General features: G+C 39.1%; 1 protein-coding gene across 13 annotated transcripts in view; it reads right to left on the bottom strand.

Annotated features, from left to right (window-relative positions):
- The window catches only part of pkp4 (plakophilin 4), a 123,989-nt gene that overhangs the window by 70,240 nt on the left and 34,331 nt on the right, over nucleotides 1-19,418 (bottom strand). For 11 of the 13 annotated variants that reach the window (XM_084725228.1, XM_084725229.1, XM_084725226.1 and 8 more), the window contains one exon: nucleotides 4,483-4,595. In XM_084725228.1, the coding sequence (XP_084581354.1) occupies nucleotides 4,483-4,595 (113 nt within the window). Of the gene's footprint in view, nucleotides 1-4,482; nucleotides 4,596-6,777; nucleotides 6,799-19,418 lie in introns of those variants that run through there. The other 2 variants (XM_084725237.1, XM_084725235.1) reach the window with 1 other exon arrangement.

Here is a 19,418-nt window from a genome sequence, read left to right on the forward strand (position 1 = left end):
AAGAAATCAGTTTTTAAGAAAAGTAAAAATAAATAAAAGGTTAGACTGGTCAGCATGATGACAGAATGATGTTGCCAAGCCTCCAGTTGCTAATGACAGACCAGTGAATTAAGACAAAGCACAAATCAGATCTGGGTGCTGACTTTCATTGTGACTAACACTTTAAAAAACTTTAAAGTTACTACAAGGAGTTTTAAACTGTTTATGAAACAGTCAGTTTATTACTGATGCCTCTGAATGACCTACATAAGTAAACAAGACATTCAGAGAGAAGACTGGCTATTTCTGTATAGTTGTTCTTAATGCCTACCACCAGGTCAAATTCTCTGTGAAATCAGATGAATCGAGATTTTCCATGGCAAAGTTACAGTGAGTTGAACATTAGCCAGTTAAAAAAGGCTGAGATTTTCATTCAGATAATTTTATTTTTGGTTTGTAATGTTATATTTTGTTGTTATTATGGTGGAAATTGGAAATTTGTCAAAAGGGGCCTCCAAAAGTCCCTTGTAATAGCTTTATTATCAGAGGCAGTCATTACATTGAGTAAAGAAAGATTGATTGGTGCTCTAACTTTTATTCTAAAATTAATCTTGAGGTCAGTCAATGTGTTAAATGTGTGAGAGTGACTATGGGACAACCACAGGAAAGCAAGGGTGTCATTTAAATCTCCAAATATGACCACAGGCGTGGCTGAATACACTAAAATTGAGGTGTAAAGTACAGTACTTCTTAAAGAGGAAATGACGGTAAATAGCCTGGCTGTGAATATTTTTGGAGAGCTGTTGTCCAGACCTTTTTGGCAGCATTTGAAGCTGCTCTCTACCTGTGCCTCTCTAAAAAGAGAGAAAGGGGAAATGGACACTCTCACTCTTTGAGTATAGCAATCTGCTGGTAGTAGGTGGGCACTTTTTGCAGGTATACAGGCTGGAGTGCAAGAATGCATCACGTAAGGGCGTAGGGCTCATTATCATGAAGCCAAGAGAGATGACAGAGAGCCATTACAGCCCCTGTTCAGACCAAGTGTCATCTATCCAGATATATCCCAATTGTATCATGGTCCATTTGAGAACAAATGCAGCTCAAGCCTGGCACTGGAATGCTGCTTACTGTAGCTTGGGTGATCATTAAGCCTCCAGTATGTCAGTAAAGTAATCAACACCTTTTATAGTACTGTTCCTCTTATTTGAAAGAGCACTCTGTCTCAATAATCATCCTGCGTGAGTGGATGAAGATGGCAGTTAACTACCTGACTGCCAGGGATTTACTGTGTAATTTGAAATTTCACCATTATATCCTTATATCAACAATCTAACACATGATCATAAACTTTCCGGTTAGACATATATGACTAAAACAGTTTTTTATGGTTCAGGGTCAGTTAATCATTAGAAAAATACCCACACAATAAAGTACTATGCTGTGCCATCAAATCTGCTAGGCTTGGCTGAAGCAAATAAGCAAAAGCAACAAATAACATATTAACAGTCTCTGAAAAATCTGACCATTAAGCAATCTCTTAAATGTCACAGTCTATTAACCTATATTCTAATTCCCCTTGCCACTTGAAGGAACTACATTTTTAAACAGACCTAAAAGACAGTCCACATATTACTTGCTTGTAGTTTTTTCAGATGTAGTTACAATTGTAACCACATCAAAAGCCCCAAATAACTTGTGCTTTATACAGCATTGCAGGCAACAGGCGTGTCATACCAATTAAGCGCCAGTTGAAAATATTTAAGCAAAACATGCATTGCTTTGCAGAGTGTTGCATGGGGAGGACTGGGCAACAGCTGCTGATCTCCGGGGAGCCAAAGGTACAATGTAGCTTCTCAGGGAATAAACACCACGAGTAATATCGGATTCTGCTCTGATCCAATGTACTTCACTTTGTGAACGTACAGAGAGGAGAGGGGAAAAAGAAGAGAAAATGGAGGGACATAACAGAAAGGGGCAGTTAGAGCAGCTTTAGAGCTGAGCTCATTTAGAGGCTGCACTGAACACAGACAGACACCACTGGTGCTGTGCGAGGTCAAAGTTCACTTGTGAACAAACCAGTAGTGGCCCACAACAACCAAAACGTGGGAAATTCAGTACTGAAAAAACTCTAATTTAATTACAACATGCAACACCAAATCCTGGTATAAAAATATTCTCTACACCTCTTTCAATACAAAAAAAGTTACACAAAGGCACACAAAATAAGATTTTTTTTTTTATTGCCAAACAGCACACAGTGCTGGTACAGGAAAACTCAATTAAGACTGTCTGGTTTTGCTAAGCTGCATGCCAAATTTTAGGCAGGACAGCAAAGACTGAACTGGACTTGAATGAGGTCTTGAATGAGGACTTTCTATACTATAATTAATGGATATTGTTTTGTTTTAAAGACGTGGTATCAAAGTATCAAAGCACTATTACTTTTGACAACCTTACTTGATACTTCATCTTTCTGCAGTATTTTATTAGCAGTCTTATTCATTTTGGACAAATACCATTATTGATTTTTGCAGCTGTTACTGGTCAATGCCAACAGCATTCCAGTACATCATCCAGCACCTCAGAATCTTTGACAAATGACACTGAGGTAAACCATCAATGCCATGTGATAATATAGGACTGGTGTCAGCCCTTCTTCACAGCGGGTCTGTGAAGCCCATGGGGATATTGTAAGCGGTATTGAGCTGTACAAATGAACCTGACATGTCTGAGCCACAGCAGACAGGACAGAATGTGCGGTCACTGAGGTGTGATGATCAGGCAGCCTAGTGCCGTAGCTGATGAAGTGGGAATGAGTTCCCAGAACAAACTCAGAAGCTCCACACTCCTTCCACACTCACACCAGCGCTTCACTGAGCAAACAACACTCCACTATCATTCACATTCACAAGCACATACACATGCTGTCACTGATAAACATAGGCTTAATATTTTGCCTATAAAGCCAGTTGTATATTTTAATTTCAGCTTAACTTAAAGGGACAGTTCACCCCACAATCAAAAACATATATTTTACCTCTGGTAATAGTACTATTTATTCATCTAGCAGGGCTGGGACGATACACTTATCTCCTGATCCAATACTATCATGATATCTGGGTGATATGTATTGTGATTCTTATGTATTTCAATTTGATATTATGGTTAACACTAGAACATTGAGACCATGGGAAAAAGTTGAATCATATACACCTCGTAAGACTGAATATCATGAGCCATATTTCCAAAAACAGTTTTATTTATATATTACTGTTATAGTGTTTATAAATGTAGCAATTATGATGCTTTTTTAAGTAAATGCTACATTTAGGCGTTCCTGCTTTATAAGCAGTGCTATATGAATAATAAATAAAGTTATAGATAATATGTTAGGCCAAGACTGCACACAGTACAAACGTGAGTTTTGACTCTTTGAGGTTGCTGTAGCTGGTTAGTGTGAAGTGTTAAAGCCAGACTTGCAGATTGAGTTATAAATGTGAAATCCACAGCTATAAATTCACTTTCACAGTTCTACAGAAAAAAATCAATTCAGCAATCCAAAAATTGATTCGGGAATTGTAGAAAAAGAATCACAATACTTAAGAGAATCTGCTTTTTTCTCCCACCAGCACCAACTAGATTACTTTGGTGTGAGTTGCCGCGTTTTAGAGACATGATATGATAGAGATATCTGCCTTCTTTTGAATATAATGGAACTAGATGGCACTTGTTGCACTAAAAATGTCAAAGACATACTGAAACACTCAACAGCAATATCTCTTTCCAGAAATGATGACATGCTTGCTCAAGATAATCCACAGACATTATTGTGAGCAGTTTCATGTAAGAACATACCAGCCAACCAAATCGCTGCTCAGAAAGCTCAGCCAAGGCAGACATCTTTCTTACTTAGATCCCAGACTGTCACCAGCACGAGCCTCTCATCCATGAGAACATGCATGCTTCCTTCTGCATGGTGAAATGTTGCAGGTTGCAGTTCAGTAAAAAGAAAATGGTTTTTACATGAAACTGCTCACAGCAAGGTCTGTGGATTATCTTGAGTAACCGCGTCATAATTTCTGGAAAGAGACATTGCTATCTAGTTCCATTATATCCTTTCTTCAAAACATGGCAGCTCACATCAAAACAATCTACATGGATAAATAGCCTACACACAAGAGGAAAAATATGTTTTGTTGATTCTGGGGAGAAGTGTCCTTTTAAAAATGACTTGTGTCAATTCACCAGCACAAAACCCAGCACTGATGTGACCATGTTTCTGATTAGCTTTGATAAAACTGGAAAAAATCTGTCCCTTTCAAAATAACAGGACAGGGAGGGGAAATGTTTAGATTTACAGTCCAATCGGATTTTACCACACTGAGTTCCCCATTACTATGCCATAAGGTTACACTATGGAATATGGCCACTGCTGTGAAGGATGAAAAAGCCATGTGTTGGATTGTGGCTCTGTATGTGTGTGTGTGTGCATCTTCTCATTACCTGCTGCTACCAGCGCCTGGTGACTCGGCCCCGAGTCTGCATCTTTCCAGCTGACTGGCCACAATCTGCCTCTCCACTTCCAGCTCCCTGGTTAGCCGCTCAAACTGGAGCTCCTGCAAATAAACACAACAAAAAAGAAATGGGACTGGGGGTCAGGCATACATTCTCATCAGAGAGAGCTTTACACACTTATATTGACAGATATGACAAATGTGCAGTCAAAATGAATGAGGCATGATGACAGTTCGACAGCTCGCTCCAACAGTGTTGTGCTTCCTTGTGGCATGTAGGTTAATGATGACACAAAATAGAAGCCCAAGGCTCTGAAAACAAGCGCATTCCGAATAGAAACATTTGCTCACAAGTAGCTTAAAAAAAGACACCAAGCACATTCCCTTCACAAACTTAAGTGTACACACACACACACACACACACACACACACACAGAGGCTATATGGTACTGCCATTTTTCCAGCCCACACGGAGAGATAAGCACCACTTCAGTGGGTGATATTTAGCCTTGGTGGCACTGTTCCTATGGGAGTCGAGTAGAAATCAGCATTTGACTAATTATCTACCCTGAGCGAGGCTATTACTTGCACAGCTCTCTAGCTCCAAGCGCTGCATCATGACACTCATAAGGCACACACAGGGTCTTTTATATACAGAAAAATGACTGCACACGCACACACGCACGCACACACACACACACACACACACGCGCGCACACACACACTCGTTTGCATACCTTAGAAACACCTTTTTACTCACCCACACTACTACCATGGCAGCATAAAGAGTATCTGACTCCAGCAACAACACTCATGTTCTTTCAAAAAGGCCTCACTCACCATAACTCTAAGTACAGGATTCTCGCCTTGCTATCCTTAGTTGTCCAACAAAATGTCCATTACCATGGTCAATTACATTCACAGCCAGCTGCACACACACACACACACACACTCAAACAAACCGGCTCTCAGCTTCTTTTGTGACCTGTCTGAGGAAGTTTAGTCACTCTACGGCACTTAGACCAGCCCACTTTTCACACCTACTCTCCGATGTTCCCTGAGGGTGCATTGAGATTTCCCTTCACATTGTGGACATGCTCTACTCACCCCTCCCCCAAACTGCTGCTTTATACCCTCCACTGCTCTCCTCCCCTCTACATCAGTGGTGGATATGTGAAGGTTGACTGCAGTGAGAGGGAGCGTGCAGGAGGGAAAACTGTTAAATCCCATTTCCTTAATATAATAACATTTTTTCATGTGGCTGGGATACCCATGCAGCAACCCTGATAACATCTTGTGCTGCACATATGCACATAAGATAAGACATTTGTTCATCCACAGGAAAATCTTTGTGCCCAAGATGCTTGATAACTAGAAAGGAAATCATGGAAACAGCTGAAGCTCACATTGGATGTATCCTCCAGTAACATTTCCTTTTTGCAATATTGAAACCTGATCCACTGTCAAAATAGTGCAGAATATGTCCACATCTTGTGTAAACCAATTCATATTGAACAATAGTGCAGCTAACAAAGCACAGCTAATCTTCATGACAGGTAAAATGCATTTCCTGTGGCTGCCTCTCAATAAAAGCTTCCCAGGGGTGGAAAGCTTTCAATGCTAAGAAGCAGCAAGAACTGTTTAGATTGCATTAGCAGCAATTTAACACAGCAAATACAGCTTCAGTGTAGCTGTGGTGAGGCTGATATGTGTTACAAAGTATGAAGAAAATAAGTCAAACTAAACTCCAAATCACAGAAATTTAATTGCAAGCTTAGGTTAGCTTGGTCCCTTCTCTAACTACACTCAAACAATTTTTACAGCAAAATTAATGTGTGTATGCAAGTTTTTAAAAGCAGCTAAACCTGCTTAAAAAGGCAATTAACCATTTTCCCACTGCCAGTAGACCTGTTTGACTTTTTGTTTTTTTTGTTTCTGATGTGCGCTGGAAAGCCAAGCCTCAGTTCATGTCTAAGCCAGAGAGCAGAGCAAAAGGTGTTTTTAAAAGTGCCTTTATGTTCAGTTTTCAGTACTTTTGTAATTTCTGACTGAATCTATGTGGTTTGAAGTTTAGTTTCTCTTCTGTGCTGCTATTTGTACTATTAAGTTTCTGCCTTACTGTTTCATGTTCACTTTTAGCTGCATAGCAGTCAGGCCCAGCTACCGCTGATTTTGCTTCAGAATAAAAACTTTTAGATAACAAAATAAGGGCAACTTTTATTGTTAAGAATTTATAGGAAATAAAATGTTTATCCACCGTTTAGATGAGCAGTTTAATACATACCTTCATGTGGGTGCAAACTTTGCTGTGCTGGGCTGACGAGCAGAGTCAAGCCAGGCAGCACATGTATATGATGAAGGGGCAACCGAGTCGCAGAAGTCACCTAAGCGGGCCACTCCCGTGTCATGTTTCCATCACTGCCGACTGGAGATGGAAACAATAAATGCCCATAACCACTGCCAAGTCATTTCACATGAGACTGAGGCTGATTGTGCTAGGCTTGGGTGGTATCTATTTTTTGTTATCTTCATACCTTCCTGACATTTCACTGGGGTATATTTGTGTGGGGAAAAAATGTTAACAACTGGTAATAGAAGTCATTGTAGGATATGTGACATTGTCTAACTTACAATGCTACGTGTCTAATAAGAAATCTGCCTTCTTATACAAGTCTTGCTGGGTTTAAATACTTATGGCCCATATAGGAATAGATATAAGCGCCCTTCTTCCATATAATCTTGCAAAAGTACTCTACACTTGTTGCTGTGACAGTTGAATAAAATCATATGACTAATAAAAAGCTTTTATAGTTGGAAAAAGTCATCTCAACATAAAGTTATATGTGACAATATTTTCATAATTCCATATTAGTCAGCCAGTTTTATTAATTGGCTAGGAGACCTATTGAAAAGAAAAGCTAAGGTTATTATTTATTTTCTACCTCCAAATAATTCTGTTGGCCAAGTTCCCTTTTTTAATACCCTGGTATATTGTCACACTTTGATACCACACAAGTCTAAATGGTACCCTTTCCCACTGAAGACAAAAGCTAGATAACTGGGTCTTTGTCCAGTGTAAAAGAGGCATCTATTAGCTGTTGGCATTGGCTGATGTGGCTGTGCCAGGGTTTAAAAAATACTGGTATAACCAAACAGTTAAGGTAAATAATTATTAACTATTTCTGTAAATATTAATATCTTGGGTTGAATAATCTTTTTGTATACAGTGATATACCTTTATCCCTACTATTTAACTGGCATTTGAGCTGCCACCTGTCAATGGAGAAACACTTAAGAAAGCAGTGCAATTCCCCTGTACACCAAAAAATTATTGGGCATATTAAATTTTCAATCAATCACTTTATCTCTCAGCACAAGCCAATGTCACTCCCCTGAAAATAGCAGGGCTCATCCCAATTTCTGCTTATCCCTGATAGAAAAACACACCCACAAGAGTGCAGATACCGCTCTGGGAGTAGGACACAGATAAAGTGGCCACATCACTGATTTACTTAGTAGAAGAAATGAGCCATCAATCCTCTTTGTGACACAACCCCAACTGAGAGATTTAGTCACATGAAAATTGCCAATTTCAACCTTTCATTTCAGCCAATCATCCCCTTTTCCTGCCCTAATTTTCTTGAGAGGTGACAGATGTGACTCATATCAAAGCATAAAACACTGAAACACATTTCGACACTACATATGTGCAGATTGTCAAGAGGAGAAGGACATATTCAATTCATGAGCTGCTTTTAACATAGCATTCATTCACAAGAAATTGGCTGTTGCAAGCCATCATTTTTTAAAGCTATAAATCCTGAAATCTAAACTCTTTGTCCAGCACATGTTCAAACCAAATCCTTTCTAAAAATCCACACAGAACCTCAAGGTCACCAACAATATAGTCAGTTCTCTCGCTAAGCCCGAGGACTGAACCCTTCTAAGTGACAGACAATGTGGCAGTGCTAGTCGGAGGATTGTTTCCCACAAGAACCCATCAAATGACTGAATTATTATTCCACCATTTCTGCATACACACAAAGACACCTGTATCTTGTATACATTTACATGGTCTGAAGTGGCTTCTGCTTATATAGAAGATGACTTTGTGAAGGAAATAATGGCTAAGAGTTAAGGTTAAGCCGTTGATGTATAAGAGAGAGGACATGCAATAATAGTGACAAGTGGGTGAGCCATGCATGCATGCAGAGAAAGAAGGGAAGAGATGATTCAAACACAGTCTGGCTGCTGCTTGATACAAATCTAGAATTACTCCAGAGTGTGATTCTGCCACCAGTGTGCAAGAGAGAGAACATGAGGTGAAACAGGCAAGAAGGAGGTATAATCCATATGGACACAGATAAAAGAACCAGGAGAGAGAAATTTGAACATTCAAACATTTAAATACAGTTCAGTCCCCCTAGATATGGTAGTCTGGGAGCACTAGGTCATTGTCTGATTTGAAACAGTCACACAAGTGTAAATTGGACTATTGGTGAGGTGCCTGCGCAGAGCTCTAAGGATATAAAAAGACAATACCCACCCCAGCCACAGTCTGTTCAACTTGCTGCTTAAAGAGGTCTACAACTAGCATCACATTATACAACCCTATGTTGTAAAATGATAAATTAACCTGTGAGGCAATACAGTGAAAGTCCACGCTAACATACACATTCCCCTCACCCCCACACAAACACCCATACGTATACCTAAAAGATAAAATTCATCTTACATGTGTAAAGCTTATTACGTCACACATATCATGTATGAATATGTAGTAGATGCTTATGGAAATAAAACATTACAAGTATAGTGAGAGACGGACCAAACTGTTTTGTTAGCTGTCTAAATGAAGACAAGAGATTTCCTGCTCCTGCAAATGTCACTATTCTTGGCCCACTAGTTCTGTGCCTTCTTTCTTTTAAGCTCATTATCCAATTGTTTTGTTTGGCAGCGTGTCACCTTCTCAAGTCTTGCAACTTCATTTCTTCTCATTATACATTGGTACATGCAGACATGATAGAAATAAACAGCCGTTCTTAATGCTTCACACAAAAAGCACGCTTGGCCTTCAGTACTGCTGATTAGATGATCTGTGATCTTGATCAAGCACAGCAGAGAGAGACATCTGTTGCAGCCATAAGGCATAGAGGTCTTTGTCAATACTGATATTCAGAGCTGCCCCAGGCTTATAGCAGGCGGGCATCCTGCCTGCTTGCATGCCCACCCCAACCCTGCTGTTTACTCACTATAGAGTGGCAGAGAGGCAGTCTGAAGCTTCCTGCACAGAGCTCTGTCCTCCAGGTCTTTTCTATTGCTTGACAAACTGGTGGCAGCCTCATTCTCAGTAGTACTGGTTTTTGTTATTAAGTTGTTTTCATTAAATTGCATTTTTTTTATTATAGAAGCACAATTTCCATCAGTGAGAATAGCTGAAAGAACAATGCATCCTTTCTATCATGCTGACATTGCTGGCCTCTCGGGCAAGGGCATAGATGTTTCAACATTGAGGGGGACACATATCAAGTAGGGTCCTCCCCTGGAAATCTTAGCCGTCAGACACTTCATTTTCTACATTTTGGTGATCTTTAGTGCACCAATTGCTCCTTTTCTGCATTAATTTATGATGGTAATTACTTTCAAAATATAATATAATATATATGCATTGAAACTCTCAGGCCAGTTGTTTGTCAAGATAGTATAAAAATGAAGAAGTCCTCTTGTTTATATTGGGGGACAACCATTCTCAACATCTAATTTGATAAAGTCAAAAATGATCATGAAATTCACATTACATCATTACATCAAAAACTCTTCTGAGGTTCGAGGACAAAAGACTGAGGGGGAGATTTACTGAGCCTGCCACAACTGCAAAAGGGATTTCTGCTCAGATATTAAGTCTGCTGCCTTTTCCCTCTCATTCTCTCTCTCGTTTTTCCTGAATATTTTAACAGTTAATTTTAACAGAATAGTAGTACTCATCTGTAGGTCTATACTGTATTTCTTTGCCTGCTGTTTGGCTGCACAATCCACAGTTTCAAATTTAAAGATTTAACCTATTTTGGCATGCTTTGAGCACTGATCAGCTGAGCTGACAGGGCGCACTGGATGCGCTACTGTGTGCACCACTGCAGCCAGCGTGTGTTTGAGCGAGAAGGAGACAGAGGGTGAGAGAAAGTTGGAAGGAAGACTATGCAGTCTTTCTAGAGGTCATTAATACTTGGTGTGACTGCTGCTTTGTCATTTGATCTCTAGAAAGACGATTGCCCACTCCATGGGTCAACTGAGTCGATCCACGCATCACTACCTCATGTTTTGGACGAAACAAAGCAGGGCTGTTGCTACAGCTGCACATGGCACTATCTTACACATGTAGTTGTTGTTGTTCAGTGCTGGTAGGGGGTCTTCTCCTTTCTCTGGAATTTAACATTAGACTAGAGCCCTTGTAAGTATTTATGCTTTCCCTGTCATGTCCAGAAGAACTGCATCTCCAGTACTTTCGGTACTATAAAAAAACACGACTGCCAGCATGTTTTAAAAATTTTGGCATCAATTTGGTAACAAAGTATTGGCTCATGTGACATCCCTAGGGGGGACAAATGCAAGTGTTCTAAATATTGAGGGTGGCCTGTCTCCTCCATCCCCCTCCACCTGAAATCTATGGCAATGCTCTCAGGTAGCTTTGAGGATTGATGCCATGCCTCTTTACTCTGTCATTCTCAGACTTTCCTTTGCAAAAACTTTGTCCTTTCTCTTTCACTCATTTAAATTTCCTTATTCTGCATGACTCATTGAGACCATTATGAATATGGATCCAATATGTCCATAATTAGCTTGTGATAGCACAGGGCTGTGTGCCAAAACGTGCCCTAGTCTGATGAAACAGGGACAAGGATCACACTTGTAAGGAGAGCTCATATTAGCCATGGAGAGAGAGTACTCACTGCTCTGTGTAATTCATCGCACTTTTCATGCCTGGCCCCTACACAGAATGGGACACATCCATTCAGCATAACGATCACACTGAGCACAGCAGTAATGACCATTAAACAAGGCCTGTGCTTATTTAACGGGTGTGGGCCCAGCCTTGGTCGGTACCAGGCTTAGTGTAGAAACAGAGGACAGGGACAATGGGTGGCCAGCTTTCCTGTACCAACAAGGCCTCTAACGCTTTTATTTGCCATTACAATGAGCCTGTTGGGCCTGATCTGCTGTTCGTCCAAGAGCTGATTCAGATCCTGTCCCCTTGTGTCCTCAGACGGGCCCTAAAGAAACAGATGACACATGGCAGCAGACCACACTACCAATATACAGACTCCCTTGTCATCTTTATGGATGCTGACAATACAAGACCCATCTGAAATGCCTGAAGTGGCTTGTGCCCGCTGCTGGTTCAGCACATAGACTGTGGTGCAGCATAGATAAGAGAGGCTTATGCACACATCAACCCCAAATGTTATACAGCTATATTAACATACGCTGACTTACACATGCACTGTTAACAGCCCTACTGCACTACCATGTCACATAAGTAAGTTCAACATATAGTATACTTGAATTTAGTGCTGTAAGACAGTACTTTGACTGGAACTGCCATAATTAGTTGCTGAAAGAAAATGAGTTGTCAACTGTTTTGATTATCAGTTAATTGTTTTGTTCATTTTTCAAGCCAAAATGTCATATATAGCCAGTTCCAGCTACTTAAATGTAAGAATTTAGTGCTTTTCTTTGTCATTTATGATAGTAAATGAAAAGCATTTCGATTTTGAACTGTTGGTGGGACAAAAGAAGCGATCTGAAGAACTCACAATAGGTTCTGGCAAACTGTGATGAGCATTTTTCATTGACAGGACATCAGGAGGGAGACAGGAGAGGGGGGGAGACGATGACATGCAGAAAAGGGCCACAGGCTGGAATCGAACTCAGACCAGTGCAGAGTGCTTCCAACTGGGGCATCCCACTCCCACACTATTTTGACATTTTATAGACTAATTGATTAATCAGGAAAATAATCGGCAGATTACTTAACAATGAAAATAATTGTGGCAGCCCTAACTGTGACATAGTCAAGCAACCGAAAAAGAAGACAATCGATTAAGGATGTTCCTTATAGAGATATACTGATCCAGATATTTTCAATTCCAATAAAAATTGGATGTCTGAATTTGAATATCTGCAGATACCGATACTGTACAGATTCTAGCACTCTTTTTTTTATTGATTTTTATGATTACATATCCTTATTATTATTTTTTGTAAGTTTACATGATACCACACCTAAACTTCAGTCTGGAAAACTTGTGTAGTTTGTGAAATGTGACTTATGGAATGGTGTCCTTCAACCCTTGGGTGGGCTGTAGGATTCTGGCTTGTGACATACGCAGCTGAAAGACAGCCCTAATTTGCATCATTTCCCATGATGCACTGCTGAGAGTTTAAGTTGCAAATGTTACTGTTTGTCGGTACCTGTAATGTGTTTCTTGTGTGTTTGTAATGTGTTTGATCAGAATATGGCAATTTATGTTGGTAGTTCAGCGCACTTGTGTTGATTGGCTCTAAGCACAACTATACAATTTTTTTTCCTACATTTGGGTACCAAAATTATTGAATGCAGGTAAAATTTGACTGGAGAAGTTTCAATACTACTTGGTACTGACTTATTATAATCAATACCGTAAAGGTATTAAGAACCGATACCCATTCCTAACAACACTGCAGAATTTTGTAAAGGCATTATCCTGACATTACCTGAGAAAGCATAATAGAAATGAAGAACACTATAAACTCAATACGTATTACATAGGGCAGTGTTTACAATTAGGAAACACATGCATGGCAAACATGTGGCATTGTGAGATTAAGATCGGAATGCAGGTTGTGAAATTTAGATTGGAATGTAGATCGGTGTTGCAAGTCCGAAACCTGACGAATGCCTCATGTCAATAACAAGTCCCGATACTGCTATTGGATGGAATTGGTCTCATCTCTAGTTACTTATTTACCATCTTTAAAAAGTAAATATTATAATTTTGACCAGTTCAAACCCTTTTGAATAGAGGCTGCTGACTATGTGGGAAACAAAGCCAAGCTCTTCAACGGAGTTAGGACAGATTGTCTGTGATCTGTCTGTGAAGTCTCTCTGTACTACAAGAATTTCAAACATCTTTCACACTCTAATTGGTCAGTTGGCAAACTCTTGAATGGTTGTTTCCCTCCCTCAAAAATCATCCAATTCAAGAGGACAACCAAAGAATGTTATCAGCATATAATGTACCCTGCACAATATCTTGGCATGTTTTTCTGCTTACAACTTTCAATTCTAGGGAACTTGAATACATTATCGAATACATTTTAATGCATATATAATGCTCTGTTGGGAAGATTTGGGTGCATGGATGTAAAGATTGATTGTGGAAGATTTTTCTCTCTCAAGTTAAAATTTAATCTTATGACTCAAGTTGCAGTTTGTTACAACCTTGTCTTAAAGTGATTTTTATGATAAAATTATGTTAGTATCAAATATTCTGACTTAAATGATTTGCTAAATTTTGTGTCATTGCAAATCGCTGTCAACTTGTGTGTTCCAAACACACAGCAGTCACTTGTAAATAGTGTGGCTGCACAGTTACATTTACATGTATCACAATTATTCTTTGAACATATCCCAAGGTTTGTGATGCCATCTATCTAGCTGGCATGTGTAGTGTAGTGAGTGCATGTTCATGTCATATGAGATTCACCATGGATGCGACAGCCTACTGAACAGATGCATCATTTCACCTCCTGTGCATACAAAAAGGAATCTACAACATCACACATGCCACGTGTACAATATGACAGATTAGGATAATGTGATGCAGTGCTGATGATGTGTGAAATTGGGCTTAAATATGCTTGGTAATTCAGCACCTCCTTTTATATAACAGAATAATAATAGTGAGGTATACATCAAAGCATTCTTTACCCTTTCCTTAGAAGCAAGTCTCCAAAAGGAATGGGAGAAAAAAAAACAAGATTCTCTTAAGTACAGTGATTCTTTTGTTTAGTGCTTAGTCCGTTAGTTCAATGCTAACACATAATAGGAATTACTTTTAAACACACTACAGCAAATTAGTGCTCATATACTTCCTTTGCTCTGTGGAAACTAGTAGCTGCTGATTTCTTAAAGCAGCTCTGGCTTCAACACTTCATATGAAGAGCTACATCAATCTAAAAGGGTCAAAACTCAATTCAAAATTACCAGTGGGTTTAAAAATACAGCCACTACTTTCTGGAGCCTTTGCGTGCCAGAGGAGGCAGTACATATGTATATAGTTATATTTTCTGTTTTACTTATTATTCTTATAGCATGATCTTGATGAGCAGTCTAGCAATGATACTGCTAAAGTAAAACTAACATAAGACTGACGTGATGCGCATTGTTTTTGGAAATATGAATCACAGTATTTAGTGTCTAGAGGGCTATGATTAAATTTTTCCCACGGTCTAGTGATGAAAAAAAGAAAACAAAATCAAATATCAAATGACAAAACTTGTATAATTGCAACACATATCAAAACAGCACCTAATATTGCGATAGAAATATGGAGGTAAACATATCACCCCAGCTCCAGTGTCCAAATTCCTGTATTACTTAAGACTTGAGCTCTTAACTGAGCTAGTTATTGTAGCCCATGTGAGTTTGTGTTAGTGTGTTTTGGTAATGCTGTGATTTGGACCTGGCCTGAAAAGACAGGACCGCATGTTCATCTGTGATGTTCAGATCCATTCTGCATAACTAGTGCAGATGGCATTCCTGCTTAACCAAAGATAGGAATCCACCAGAAATGTTTGTTCATTAAGTGGCAATGAGGCTTGACAGCTCTGCATCCTCACTGCAGTGTGGCAGACCCGTTCCAACGAGAGCCCGACAATGCTGCACAGTAGGAGAATGACAGCAGAGGTTAAAGGATTTCTGCAGCAGCAGGGACAGAAAAGCAGGCCTGAGGTGTGAGCGAAGAGAACGGGCCTCAGAACAGGCTGTGTGACCAGACCTGGAGGAACCACGCAGTGCAATTACTTACAAAAACTGTCACAAAGTCACCTTGTTAAAATACTAAGGTTTGAGGAAACTGGCTGCAGCGTCATGCCACCATAGCAGAATTATAATAACCACATTGGAAAGAAAGGCATTTAAAAATACTGTAAAGTGGCTTGCTGAGGTAAGAGAGCGTACAGCTGCAGGCGCAGCTATAGGTGAATCAGAGGGAGAAAATTGCTTTAGCACCCACAGCTGCACCACAGCTTTTATACTGTATAAGCTGATAATGTGACAAGAGGCCACAAACAGAAATGTGAAACATCATTCACCCTCAGATAATGGAAAAGCAAGTTTACAATAGAACATCATTTCTGCCAGGATTTCTAATACAGCATTACAAGCATTTATAACAGGAAACTTGCAGAGCAACTGAAATGATTTTTTTTAATTATTCTACTAAGAGCAAAATGACATACTGCAGCTGTATATACAGGCATGGAATTTAAGGTCAAAGCAGGATAATAATGTTGCAGAAGTTGGGTTCTCACAGCATGTAGACCTCTATGTTGTACCAGGGTGTCTACATGCATCAGTAAATTAAAGACTATTTAATATTTAATTAAATCCCAGGCCAATTTTGAGATCAAAATAAAGATCAAATGTGAAAATGTAGGAGTAAACATATTTTGTCAATTCAAAACGCAAAATGACAATAAGTGGTTGTGTAGTTGTGCAAATAAGTTTATTAGTGTGAAAAAATTAATTTGTCCCTAATGATATGAATCATTACAAGTGTCTGAAATGAGGTTATATTCAGGTTGGGAACAGCACACAGCATTTTTAACGATAACGACCAAATTACATCAGGCCTACCAAGTACCAATTCAAGTTAGATCAATTTCGATAACTAGGAGTGCGAGAGTGTATCTAAGAGTGTAGAGGAGAAGAGAATGAGAGAGAGTGACATTAGAACGAGCAGCAACAGCTTGTTTAAGTCACAGAGTGGAGTGAGTGAGTCAGCGAGCCGAAAGCAGCCACAAGTGTTGTTAACCTTTTAAAAACACAGAGACAACCCTTGCTGCTGTCTACATTATGTCAAAGACAGTGATTGCAACATGTCTTACCAAACACAGAACACTACGGTAAGTCTAAAAGCTTAAGACTGCACCATTTTCATAGCATGAAAGCTAAAACTCCCACAGCAGCTGTAGCTAAAATTGTTAGCACGCCTGCAGCCAGCATCTAAACAGTGCAACTTGTGTAACCCTCCATGGATGAGAAAACTTTCGTTGAGGCATCACCAACTTAATCAACTATTTCAGCTGACTAGTTAGCTCATTGGATACGTTGTTGTTGGACATAACTGGGCCTTGGGCCACTGTCTTGGTTGACTTAGCATTTTTCTACACAACAGTATGTGAGATTTAGTATGTCCACAACCATAGCATGAAACCAAAATACATGAATTGCAGACTTATTGTATGTTACAATACAAATGAGTGAGGGACCACGCAATGCAAGTCACCAGTTTAAATTGACAGATGCAATGACATGAATGAGACTCGCTCTTAAATTCTGGAGATAAGCTGAACTGAGGCTCTGGAAAAAGGGTTTCGTTGAAACCGAAAGTAACACTGCTACCAGCTCCAAGGGAGGGGAGTAACATCAGTGGTGTGGAAGTGGTTTGGTTACAAAAGATCAGGTACACAACAAAACATGGTAAGAAGTGCAAGAAGACTGTAGAAACAAAAGGGGGCAATACTACAAACGTTTTTCACTATCTCAAGCAAAAGAAACCAGCTGAGTATGAGCCAAAAGTCCAGGATGAAGAACTCACCAACTATTGTGAGTTCTAAACCAAAAATATATTTCAATGTTGTGTCATATTGTCAGGAATATCATTATCGTAGAAATACACTGAAATATCATGATAGAACAAAGAACATATCTCCCACATCGATCTGGAGTACTTGGATTCTGTGGAAATTATACTAAAATGTTAGTTGCTATATCTTAATAATAAAAGCTCTTACTATAACAGTGTTCTCCAGACCTCATCATTCCAGAAAATACTTTTATGTTGGTGGCATTTGAGATAAAACGTGCTGCAGACACAGACGAGTAAGACCACTGAGAACATCCTTTTCCATATATTTGAACATTAAAAGGAAGTTACAATTGGTTTGATAATTAAAATGTCATTACAGAAACTGTCATTTGTGTCTTGTGAATGCTATTAGAGGAGCTGTCGTCTGCATTAGCAAGTGCGTCAGCTAGTACTTGCCACACAAGAGATTGACAACTAAATAAAGACAGAGAATAAAGACAAAGACAGAGACGATAGACTGTACGAGAGAGAGAGAGAGAGACAAAGAAACATCCTGTCAGTGCTCATGAACAGATCCAACAACAATTTCAAATTTGGTTTCCAGGCAATTTTTTTTGCGAGGATTTTCTCATTTATTTGTTCATCCACTTTGGCAGTGTTGGCTCATTTACAAATACTAAGACATCTAAACGCTGATTGAATTCTGATTTTTTTTTTTTTGCTGCTGCACTTGTTGGTAATGTGTGACTGGCACAGGCGGTTTGAGCAAACAGACAGAACATATTGGAAATAGGCTAAATGCAAAGGCTGATGGTTGTGCTGCCACATCCACACTTAGATAACCAAAGTAAATGTCTCTGAATTTCTGCCTCATTAACATTCACAGCATGATGCACATAATTACACTTTAAAAGCACAATTTATGCGCCATTAGTAGTTCAAGTGGAACCAGCAATATGTGGCATCATTTAAAATAATTTCAGATTTAAAGTTCTGTGTAGAAGTGGACACAATTTGTCCCCTGAAAACCTTCTATAATGAACCTGGCTTTCTGATGCATGTAATACCTGATTAGTGTGTGGAGCCATGTGTGTTACATCCTGTTGTAACATGCTTCTAAAGCCTGTGCTTCTAATCCAGTGGTTATCAAACTTTTTCTGGCATGAACCCACTTCAGAAACTGAAAAAATATCATACACCACAACTTTTCTTACTTATCAATCATTAATAAGAAACTAATAAAAAAGGTTCAAAGTTGAATTGTGGTGAAATGAAGGTCAGCATAATAGCATGTGTTTTTCATTTTGTATTTTGTCCTGTTCAGTGTGTGCCTAATGTTTTTATTATGTAAGGCATCTGCACTTAATATATTCTGTATTGCACTTTTGTATTTTATTTATTGTGTCTGCTTGATATGTGTAGGACTACTAATGGAAATTAGCGTAACAATAAATCTGGTGCAAACATGTTTTCATTTCATATAAATGATCGTTGTCATTGCACACTGTCCTTTCAGAAATGAAATAAACAAAACTAAACAGCAACTCTTGATTGTTCATTTTCCCTACATAAATCATCTCTCTCATCTTTCCCCTGGTGCATTGGTTCTATGCCTCAACGGCGGACCCACCCACAGTTTAAGAACTATTATTCTAATCTAACAGCATCATCCTATAAGACATGAGACACTTTATTTGTCATTGTAGTCCTACAACCAAATTATATTTGTGACTCTCAGAGACCAGCAGCAATAGAAAATAAGATATGAGATAAAAGATAAGACAAGAAGTTAAGATAAACAAGAACAACTTAAAACAAGATGAACTGAGAGTTAAGAAAATAAACAAGATAATTAAGATGAATTTGCATCATGTATGTACAGTATATATTTTAATTAGGGCACTTACACTGTGCTAATACTTCGTGAAAGTACCAATAGTCATCCATGCAATATTGTTGCAATATAGAGAAATCAAGATATTTGCTAAAAGACACTGATATTTGATTTTGACCATATCCTCCAACCCTATCCACTGATCTAAGTTTTGTACTAGACCTGCTGTTGTTTTGTGCA

The sequence above is a fragment of the Lutjanus erythropterus genome, chromosome 8, assembly GCF_056507025.1.
Source record: "Lutjanus erythropterus isolate fLutEry1 chromosome 8, fLutEry1.hap2, whole genome shotgun sequence".
Taxonomy (NCBI): Eukaryota; Metazoa; Chordata; class Actinopteri; order Lutjaniformes; family Lutjanidae; genus Lutjanus; species Lutjanus erythropterus.